Below are 12092 nucleotides of genomic sequence, written 5' to 3' on the forward strand. Positions count from 1 at the left end.
AGGGGCCGTTGAGGACTGGATTGGCTGTCATTGCACAGACCGCACACGAGGAGGTGCTCTAAGGGGACAAGAAATTGATGAAAGTAACAAATGGGATTGGCCCAAGGAATAATATTAAGCTATTAAACTATCAAGCAATCCCTTTTCACTTTTCAGTTGCTGGCAGGGGAGATCGCATCTTGACGACAAATGACGTAGAATAGTCAAAAGACTTCTTATCGCGAGGACCCAAAGCAAATACTTAATTTCCGTCCTTGCCCATGAGCTATAAATGTTCATTTTAAGTACAGGGTATCGAAACGGAACGAACAGAAGAGACACACACACATTTCTCTGCTGGGCTGCGAGCTGCTTAATGCGTCGTGAATGATTATTGCAAGAGGTAGCGATATCAGCAAGAGAAAGAGAGAACAGATGCAGCTTTGCTTGAAGCAAGCTCTCTGCATGCGTAGAGCGCGACAGCGAGCTAGCTAGGGAGGGAGGGAGAGAGCGCGAGCGAGCTAGCGACGGAGCGAGGGAGAGGGAAAGAGAAGCTTTGGATCGATCTACGAATCGCCTTCAGTTTGCCTTGAGTACAGCTGGTTGCCCTTTGGTCGTTGGCTATGGCTCGGCGCTGGATTTATTCTTACAATCTGTTGGCAATAGTAGGTACCATTACTATGCTTTCTATGGTGGAGTCGTCTGCAGCCATGCAATACGCAGTCGGAGCTTCCGTAGGCTGGGCTCTTGGAAACGATCTGCAACTTTGGGCCTCCGAGTATACGTTCCATGTTGGCGATTCCCTTTGTAAATTTATTCCCTCCCTTCTGTTATCGTAAAGCTCGTTTCTGAGCCTAACTAAGTCCAGTCACTCGTGAATTTCGACCGGCGCTGTGATTAGCTTCTAAATCATCTTGCGTGTTTCCTCGCAGATTTTCCATATCAAACAGGACAACACAGCGTGCTGCTCGTGACTGAGGACGATTACAACAACTGCAACACAGCCAATCCTGTTACATCTGACGGCGGGCAAGGGAACATGGCCATCACGCTAATGTCGCCGGAGACGTACTATTTTATCTGTGGATATCCAGGGCACTGTTCTCAGGGGTTGCGTTTAGCGGTGCCTGTGATCGCTGCAACGACTCCGACTGTCCCTGTCCCTGCGACGCCTATTTTGACACCGCCACACGCTCCTCCCTACGCACCCCCGTATGCACCTCCTTATAGCACCCCCTACGCCACGCCTTACAACACCTTCCATTACAACTCCGCGCCTCGTGCAGTTTCGAAGGAAGCAGTTGCGGTTGCAATTCTGGGTGCAGCTGCAGCTATGGTGTACTCCTGCGGAGCGTTGTAGAGAGAAAATTGCACATGATAGCATTTCTCTTGTGAAGTTGGCTTGCTTATTGTTTGATGATCGTAGCATTTCCATTACCTATCCCACAAAAGTAAGAGTTGGTTTGAGTAGGGATCACAAGGAGATGTTACAAGGATTGGTGTTGGATGAAATTTGGTAGCTAAACTAGTTGTAGAAAGACATGCTTTGGGATTGTTCTCCCTTTTTACATCATGGCAATAAGTATTTGGATATTGGGTTTTCCAATACTTTGGAATATCACTTTTTTCTTAGAATCTTGGCATAAAATGTAATAGCATCACTAATATAAATGCATTTGGACACAAGGTGTTCATATGTGGATAATTTGATGTGGTTCATTGTCCTTTCAGTCCTTTATGGACACTAGTGTGCAAGCATGGGAATGAATGCTGATGGGACATTAATTTATTAATTACATATGTCATGGTAGGCATATTTATTATGTCAAAGGAGGCTTGCCAATAACTCAAAAGGCCAACTTCACAAGAAGACTAGTCCTTGAATGAATTCCCCTGGAATTCCCATGATGTCTAGAGGCAATGTTTTCCCATGAACCTATGCAAATCTTAAGGTTACAACACACACATCATAAACAAGCGCATATCAACCAAATGAATCACATATTCCTAGCCCTATTTATAAATATAAATTGATATGTACAAAAGGCTTTCAAGGTTGGGTTCTTCGAGTCATGCTCTTCAAGGTTCTATCCTATTTGTTGATGTCATATGTGCACGAAATGCACAATGACTTAGTATTTTGGAGCACACAAATTCTAGTCCCAGTACCATTGTGGCATCGAGACTATAAACATACTCCAAACCCTTTTATTTTAACGAAGTGTTGATGATAAAGACATTTGATCCCTTTGAATATCAATGTTTGAAAATACATTTTGTGTGTGTTGAATCAAAACTATTCCTTGGTTAACCAAGCATTTCTTTTGGTAGGGGAAGTGCTAAATGGGCATAGCCTTCCTAAAATGCTTTATTATGGAATAATATATTGATACTATTCCTTAGTTAACCAATCAGTTATTTCAACAAGGCAAGTATTAATTGATGGTAGCCTTTTAAAATGGCTTATAATAAAATAGTATATATTTGCTACATTAAGAGTGGAAAAATCATGACCATTGGGTGCATAATGGCCATTGGATTAGATTTGTTCAATGTGATACATTACCTCTCTCTCTCTCTCTCTCTCTCTCTCATGCACGCATGCATGCATGTGCGCAAACAATATACACACACACACATGCATGAATGCATGCAAGCACACATGCATGCATGCAATCTACTACATACGGGTCACTCTTTGATGTTTTTTGTGATGCTTGTTGTACCCTTAGGCCTTTTTTTTGTTGTAATTAGCAAACGATGGAACATTTAGAAAAATTGAAATCATGTTGAGATAGTGAAACCATTGGTTTTTTTGTTGACCACTCATGCTAGCTATTGATGATAATATCAATGGTCAGTCCAACAGAGTGTACAAAAAGTGTGCATTCAAAATCATATATTGATATGGATTTTGCATCACTTGAAGGATAAATATAGGGAGCACTTCCACATGAGTTTGCAGTTAAGAAACTCTCATGTATTTTGTATAGCATTCATGGTCAAATTAACAACTAAGTTTTCATATGAAAGTAAAGTTAAAGAAGATAGAGAGAAGCCCTAGAGATTTGAGCTCACACAACAAGGAGGTATAGGCATTGCATGCTTGTGAGAGATGTAAGGTGGCTGGTGTCCTTGTGCAACAAGTAATGGAATCCAGGCTTCGCTGTTACATCCAATTTCCTCATGAGTGTCACAACTAGGATATGTACTCTTAAGGGTATAATTAAGTGAGTGATCCAAAAGAAATGTGAGGTCCTTTGTTCAACATAGGGTCCTTGTAAGCATGAAACGTATTAATTTCGAAGTAACAATTATCTTACCATAGTCCCTTTAGTGGATCTAGTGGTAAAATGACCCCAAGGATGAAAATGATGTCTTAATTACCATCCTTAACAAATGAAGTCAACACCTAGGAGAGGGTGCTAACATCCAATATTATCTAATTCCCCCTACTGTATTTATTGTGTGTGTGTGTGTGTAAGTGACAGGGGATGCATCCCCCAGTGGAAAAAAAAACAAAAAATAGCCCCTAAGTGACTTTGGGCCATACGGGGTCCTCGTCTGGCCCAAAGTCACACCTGCGTGCACTTGGGCCTCTCAGGGGCTATGTTTTGTTTTTTTTAAACTAGGGGATGCATCCCAATCTGGCCCAAAGTCGCGCCTGCACAACCTGGGCCTCTCAGGGGCTATTTTTTGTTTTTTTCTACTGGGGGATGCATCCCAAAATTTCCCAAACTCTTGGAGTTGTGCTATTCGTTCCTCATGTCAAAGAAAGTGGCCATACAAAATGGAAATTGTTGTGACCAACTATTTTGGACTAAGTCATGCATTGATCACAACATTGTTCTTACTTTGAATGTACTCAATAATGTTGCCATATTACTAGAATGACTGGTTCTAGCACATCTGTTATTCTATCCATTGGGTGATAGGTAGCCAAGTGAGTGACTGGTGTGGTCTATGTTGGTCGTTATGGACTATGTTAGAACTTCGCTCTTTGTCACAAACAATTATGGACTTAAAGCTTCCAAATCTCAAATGCAATCAGATGTCCATTCTACTATAAAATCCCACCGATCTTATGTTTGCTTAATAAAAAAACAAAAAAAACAAAAGATAGCCCCTGAGACGCCCAGGTTGTGCAGGCATGACTTTGGGCCAGACGGGGTCCCCGTCTGGGCCCAAAGTCATGCCTGCATGCACCTGGGCCTCTCAAGGGCTATTTTTTGTTTTTTTAAAATTGGGGGATGCATCCCCCATCACTTACACACACACCCATCACACACACAATAAATACATTAAAAAAATAAAAAAAAGTCCTTATACCAAGAAATACAAAAAAAAAGGTATGGGGACTTTTTTTTAAAAAATAAATGTATTTACCTGTTGAGAGTTCACGCTCAACATCATGTGATCATGTGTGCATAGCACCATCACGTGATCATATGTGCATATCACTAACCTTATAGAGTGCTATAAAGGAAAGGGTTAGATCCCCTAACTCTAACCCTAAAAGGGTTTGTATATATTCTATTTTTTCAACTAAATCTAGTGTACAGTTATTCATTTGTGGTGTGCTCTCTAGATGTGCCCTCTCTCCTCATCTCCACTCTTCTCCTCTCCCCTCTTCATATTTTGTCACGGTATCAAAGCTTCCTTGCCTTCCACTGAGGCATTGCGATTTGTGAGAGTGTGAGAGTTTGAGAGTGATTGAGTGAGCATCCTTTCATTCCATTGATGAAAGAGATTTGCATCCACTTGAGAGAAATTCCGTCTATGTGAGAGAATTTCCATCTGTATATTGTGAGGATTCTTTTGAGAAGCTTTCATTCATTCCGCTTTGAGAGATTCATTGAGAAAGAGAGTCTCATTTCTTTGTTGCATGAGATTTCAATTCTGAGAGTCGATTCTATGAGAGAGAGAGAGAGCAAGCGACCTCTCCAACTACTCTAAGGTCTTGACTGCGAAGTGCTCAGCCCAGGTACTTCATCGATAAGAAACTAGCTGCTGCTAAAGTGAGCTCTAGCCTTGACCCAAGAGCTGCCCTGCAACGCCATCAATCAAAGCACCCACATGCAAGCGTGATACTAAGGCAGGTCACGGCTCTTATTGAGCAACCTTCTTCAACAAGCATCTATCAAGTAGCCTCTTCATGGCTTTGGCTTTGGCTACTATGCCTTACCTATGGCTTATAAGCCCACAGCGCTCTTCCACATTGGCTTGTAGAAGAGGCTCTACTGGCCATAGCTAACCTTCTAAGGCTCCACGGCTCACAGCATGGACTCCCGACACACCATAGCAATGACTTTCTGTAGCACAACAGGTTACAAGACAAGCCCTCTCCAAATGTCACCAGCCAGCACCCAGCAGCTGCAAAGCCAAAGCGCGACGTTGCTCCATAACCTCTGCACCAACAAAAACGCTCCTCTGTAGCTACCATTAACCAAAGTGCTTCGACAGCCAGTAATCATCAAGCCATCAAAAAGGCTCACGGACGATCAGCCAAGGTAGCTCCAACGTGGCTCTTCCAATATCTCCGGCTTCATCAGCCCGCAATCAATGCCTACAGGCAACTCATCTATGCTCACCCATAGCCACGGGCTGCCTCATGACGAACCAGTGCCTAGAGCCTTCTTAGCTCCTTCACCAACGATCTCCCAACGATCTCCTGGTTAAAGCACGATCCAAGGCCAAGCATGCAAGCCTCAACTCAAGCTACCAACAACTTCGCCTTATAACACTGCATAAGGCTGACCAATAGCTTTCTCTACAATGCTGGCTATGAGCTAGGCTAACAACCACCTTCTATCTCTATCGCCTATGAATAGATGATGGCTCCAACCTTGCGACTCAGTTCTTTATTCCTCAGCTACAACAAACTTTGTAGACCAGCGTGGCTCCATCGACGAGCAGTCCAAAGGGCTCTAAACGACCCAATGACCTTTGACAGCTAGCTGCAGTGATCTCCACCGGCGCGTACCGTCCACAACCAGATCTCCTCACTGAGAGATGGAATCCACAGGTAGACAAAATCTTTTTAGATTCTATTGGAATCTCGAAAGATTTTGGTGCCTCTCTTATTGACATGTGGCACGATAACTCTATCCCTACACTTGGTCTATAGTTTGCCATGTGGCAGATCTTTTCTACCACGTCACTCTAAGTGACACGTCAGCAACCTAGCTCAGCTACCACATCATCAATGCCATGTAAGCAGCCATGTAAGCAGCCCAGCTCAACTGACACATCATCAAGCCACATCATCACTACCACGTCACCTCTGCAACATCAACACTGCCACCTTAGTAGTGCCACCTCAGCAATCCAATCAGCATTAACCCATGTAGGCACACACAGTGCTTCACAGTCAATTTATGTGACCAGTCCTGCCACCTCAGCACAGAGCTTCACAGGCACACCTCTTGCTAGGCACAGTGACACATCATCATTGAGCACATTTGCACTCCTTTTGCCCCTCCACCTAGATCAAGTCATATCTCTTGATCTATGAAGAATTTGACGGTGCTCCAAAAAGAAAAGTCGCTCGTTTTTTTGTGCTCTACACGCTCGTCATATCACATGCACATTTTGGTGCAAGTTACACTCACATTTGAGCCTCGCTGACAAAACCACTTCCTTCATGCACATTTGCCTCTACATCAACGCATCTGACCTAGCACTTAAAAAGAACAAAAGAAAAGGAAATATTTGTTGTTCTTTCATCGATCTACGGTTGGTTTAGATCTAGATCAGAGTAGACTAGATCGCCATAGAGGGGATGCTTTGAATTTCCCCAAGTTGCCAATCTAAGCCAGGCCCGAAATTCTCGACTAGTACCTACTTGGAGTCAGTCCATACGCTTAGATACGGTTTCACATCATTACATTACCTAAAACCTTGCGTTCATTAGTTTAGTGAGTAGACTTCAGAGTTCAGAGGCATTGCAGATTAATTCAGTGGGCAGAAAGCATTTGATTTCACACACACATGCCACCATTGTAAAGCTTATTTGGCTATCTCACGGCATTGTGCAGATCATTTCAGCCTTATAAAACCTCTTGGCTATTCCTGGCATCATTGCCACAAGCCTTGTAATACATATCAGATTTTATATACTATAGTTCTATCTTCACCGACGGTATGGAGATTTCACTTGGCATATTCAATGTATTTGTAGTTGATTCATACAGAGATCTTCATGACACTTTTGAGTACATTTCTTGTACCATGTCAACTAGCAACCTCAATCTAGAGGCATCTGCTAAGTTAGACAACTCCAATTATGGTACATGGACAAATGGGAGTATGTCAATGGGTCTATACCTAGACCATTGGCCGATTTAGCCACCAGTAGCTCTACTCCATCTATTGTCACAGCACCAGCAATGGAATCTACATGGATCTACATCTACACAAATAGTTTTCGCACCAGTAGTAGATCCTGCCATTGCCCGAGCTCAAGCAGAATGGGATAAGAAAGACAAGACTAACACCTATTTCATTAATTTTGGACTTTTTCCGTTGTTTTTGGACGAAGCCCAAAAATCCTTCCCAAATGAAAAGTTTACTTTGTGAAAATATCCTTCCCAAGTCAAAATATTCTTCCCAGATCAAAAGTTCACTTTGTGGCACTATCATATTCACATAAAAATATTGTTTTTTCAATCTATATGTTTGCACCAACATGCAAGAATTTGAAATAATCCTATATTAGAAATTCTAGCTATACTTAAGTTATTTGTTGATTTAATTATTTTTAATATTTTTCCTTGACGTGATAAATTTTTTAATCCATGAAAGGAGACTTAAATATTTCATGAAAATAACATTGTCACTCCCAATATGCACAAAATTTTTAAAACTTTTAATAAATAGAAAAAAGACATGATGCCATAAGACCCAAGTTTTGTATTGAACCAAAGAGGTATAATAGCAATTATAGCTATTATTATATGATTACATTGAGAGACGTTGCCCTTCGCTAGAGTCTTCATATCCCAAATGATATAGATTGAACATATGTTTACAATTTAAATTGTTGCTCTTAAAGAGCCTCAATTCGTGCCATCTGCATAATTTGACTCCCCACTGTCTTATTGCTCAATGTCACGACAGTCCCTTGCCAGGTGCCATTTGCATTAACTCCCACTTGTCTTGCCAAGCCTTGCCCCTTGGGTGCATTGACTCTCCATTGTCTTATTGCTCAATGTGATAGTCCCTTGCCAGGTGCCATCTACATTAACTCCCTATTGTCTTGCCAAGCCTTGACCCTTGGGTGACATCCAGTGCAAAATATAGGTGCCATCTACATTAACTCCCACTTGTCTTGCCAAGCTTGCCCCTTGGGTGCATTGACTTCCCATTGTCTTATTGCTCAATGTGATAGTCCCTTGCCAAGTGCCATCTGCATTAAGTCCCTATTGTCTTGCCAAGCCTTGACCCTTGGGTGACATCCAGTGCATATTTTGACTCTCATTTGACATAGGAGGTGATGACTCTGATTATAATTGTCTTGAATTGGCTTCTTGCCTAGTACCCAAATAAAATCCTTCAATGGACTTCAATACAAAGCTTTAATCATGGACATTCTTCATTTGCACTGTCTCCTGCTTCCTCCATGGCAAGCATCCTTAAAAATTCGTGTATATGCAAAATACTTGGCTGTGGTATTTTTATTTTTCCTTCTACCTCATATCCCATGCACTTCTTTGATTTCTTTGCCCTTGAATGCCAAAACACTATGATTGTCTCCGTCGAAACTTGAGAGACCGCTCCATCATTTGGGACCCACTCCTTCATTATACAATTAGTATACAATGTGTTGTTATCCATATTCTCCTTCCTGCCCTTTGGCTCATACCATACCACTGTATATGTTGTAGCTCTCCCTTGGTCATCTCTTTGCACATCAACTACTTTTGCAACCCAAAACTTCACATTCTCATATTCATCATCCGATGGCCGAACCACAACAAAACAATCGACCTCTATATCTACTTGTGGCATAAACTCTCTCTTCTTCGGTCCACAATATGGACATGGGAGTAATGATACAAATTCATTTTCAAAGACTGGAGCTGGGCGCAAATCGTTATGAACATTTGGCCAAAACATATTGCATTCTTCCTTGACATCCTTTGAGCCTCGCATTCTCTCAAGGTCCTTTATTAAATTTCGTGTCTTGTTAATTACAGTGTTAGTGTGTTCTCTCCAAGTAGGCTTCGAATCAGGATATCTCCGGAGCATTTCCTCTTTGTATGTAATAAATGCTTTTAATCCTTCTATTTCACAGTTAGACCTCTCATTGAATTCTTGTATAGGAGCCCATGTTGGATACCTTTCCTTACTAGGAATTGAAGTTAAGAGACTGTAAGGTTCTTCAGGTTTCCATTTTGTATCATGAGAATACTGTTGCCATTGCATGACGGGTTTTTCATCTTTTTAAAAAAAACAAAAGTAGTGTGGATTGTTATGACCTGTCAATGCATCACCACCCGTTTGTATGAAAGGTAGAATGAAGCTCTTCCAATCATACATTCTTTCGAGCCTCTCACATACTGTACTTTCCTTACGACCACCAACTTGCCTACCACATCTTCTTACCAAGTCATCTATTGTCTCCACATCCTTGCGTTTAAGCTCCCTTGAGACTGTGCTAAAAACCTGATCGATATCCTCATGTGTATGCCCAATATACAAAAATCCACATTCGACCTCATTGAAGATTCGATGAGCAACTAGCATGGAGCAGAATGCAAACATGAGTACATTCTTATTTTCTTGCTAGCAATTATCAGCTTGTGTTCTCAAAGTTGGTGGTAGGTGACCTTTTTCTGCATGTACATTGCGAATTGCCTTCATAATAGATGTTACAACTTGATTGCTATCATGTAGATGCAAGGAATCAATCCATATATCTGCAAAGAACTTAATTCCATGCACTAACACTCCACATAGATGTGTCTTTAGAAAGTGCTTTCCTTGTAATTTAAATGGAGTGGCAACAAAACGAGGCAATGTTGTTGTATTCTGATCCATGCCATCTACAATTAGGCACATGTAGTAATCGGGATGTGAAATAGCTTGCTCCTTCCGAAATGCATATTTTTGTCTGGAGTGTTGAATAAGGTCATGATGAGATTTTTGGTTTTTTTTGTATAATTCCCTTTGATTTGGACATGTTGCACTCTTAATCGCTCGCTTTAAATCATCACAGACATTGCACTTTGACATTTTTTGCCTCCTTGGGATTTTAACATATCCAAAGTTCTTCTTCCAAAGAGTATACAAAGTATGAGAAGAAGCTATGGCATCCCCTCTTTGCCTTTGCTTTTCTGCAATAGAGTCAAATACTTTGAGCTTTGTCAAGCCCATTGGAAGGTGCATTTCAATGATCGCATCACCGTTAGGGAGCTTGGTAGATATATGGGGTTGAGGTAAAGCATTTTCATGTATGAAGTCTTGCAAAATTGCTATTGCCCTGATAGTTGAGATTCTTGATTTGGACCTTCCTCTATTACCATGAATGCTAAATTTGTTGCCGCCCTTTGCCTTGGTGACTAAATCCCAATATGTACCATGGGATAATCCAGTAATATTGCGATATGCCTTATTGCAAATCTTTTTTCCATTTATGAGAGGTTTTACCTTTTGTCTTGAACTTAGCCTTTTATTGCCATTCTAAAGAAAGCAAGAGAGACTTGTGAGAAGGTATTCATTTCTTTCGCTTCCTCTTCTTTGCCACACGTGTCCTCTCCATTCCCTGATGTCTACAAGATCAATGAAGCGCGTACGTCTTTGCTTGCAACATAGATATCCCAATGCATTTAACATGTTCTCCTCCTTCATTACTCTCTTCCTCTTTGATTGCTTTTGTGGATCTACTTGGATTCGCTTTCTCTTCATGCATATGTATGACCGTTTTCGTTCCTCGTGCACGTTGTTATCTGTATTTATGCACTTCTTCTCCTCACATTTGTTTGTAACCAAGCATCCATGATTGGTCATTGCATCCTTGGCCATATCACAATCAAAGTTAAATATTGAATAATCCTTTGTTGATCTCATCCTCGTTTTTAACATACTATTAGGACCATTCAATGAATTCAATATTCTACGAGAGTATTGAGAACCTTGAAACTCTTCCACTCTTGAGAGAACATCACTCATTGGGACATCTTGCATGGCTTTCACAAATCCACAAGCTTGATTGACACCAGGTTTGTTAATATGCATGAACTCATCCACACTTGACAAGACATCGCTATTGAAACCTTTGCCCTTCTCATTGTGCAAGAATTCATCCACCCCAGATAAGGCTTCGCTTCTAAAATCATTTTGTTTCTCGGAACCAATGAACTCATCCAATCCAGATAAGACGTCACATCTATAATTGAGTACATTGAAATCATCCACATTTAAAGTGATAGAGCCTGGCACATGGGCACGCTTTTTAGGTCCTTTGATATTGTAGTATACCTTGTCTTTATCATTGAAAACCATGTGCCTCTTTCTCATGTTTAAAAATTGCATGCTCCATCTCATATTCTTGCCTACCTCATAGTAGGGATCACATAAGGACGTTATGTTATCAACCATACCATCATCAATGACTTTTAGAATCCTCATCTGTGCAAATGACCATTGCTCCACTTGTTCAAATCCCAATACTTCACCTTCTACTACAATCTTATTTGCAAATGATCTCATTTGTAAAATGTCCCCTATAGTAAAATCCAAGGTGGTGCACTTTGTATTCTTGATAATGTTTGTTGCATAAGTCTCATCTTTGTCCCATGCTATAAATGATTTGTTGGATGTATTGTAGGGCATAACATCTCCAAGTGTTTCCATATCTCCACATTTATACTTTAACTCAACATGTGCACTAAGAATCTTTGATACAGTAACTGCCACCTTATCTTTGCCAAGTCTTGGAAAGTGGCAAACTGAATTTGGATCACTATCATGGATTGTAGCAAATCCAAATACTTCTCTTTTGCTACATAAAATCACATCCATCCCTAGAACAAAATCTATAGCCATCTCCTTTGTGAGAGTCCTTCGCAAGCAAGCTGCAGTAGCAACAATTACATAAATATTAGTCTCTT

General features: G+C 41.0%; 1 protein-coding gene across 1 annotated transcript; it reads left to right on the plus strand.

Annotated features, from left to right (window-relative positions):
- Positions 1 to 583: 583 nt before the first annotated feature.
- LOC147890382 (blue copper protein-like) lies at positions 584 to 1613 on the plus strand. Its single transcript, XM_087390972.1, has 2 exons — positions 584 to 786; positions 912 to 1613. Exons 1-2 carry the CDS (start codon positions 603 to 605, stop codon positions 1337 to 1339), a joined length of 612 nt encoding a protein of 203 aa, XP_087247098.1. The 5' UTR covers positions 584 to 602; the 3' UTR covers positions 1340 to 1613.
- The last annotated feature ends 10479 nt before the right edge of the window (positions 1614 to 12092 follow it).

The sequence above is a fragment of the Dipteris shenzhenensis genome, chromosome 19 (assembly GCF_047967505.1).
Source record: "Dipteris shenzhenensis isolate YYH24624 ecotype China chromosome 19, Dip_SZ_1.0, whole genome shotgun sequence".
Lineage (NCBI taxonomy): Eukaryota > Viridiplantae > Streptophyta > Polypodiopsida > Gleicheniales > Dipteridaceae > Dipteris > Dipteris shenzhenensis.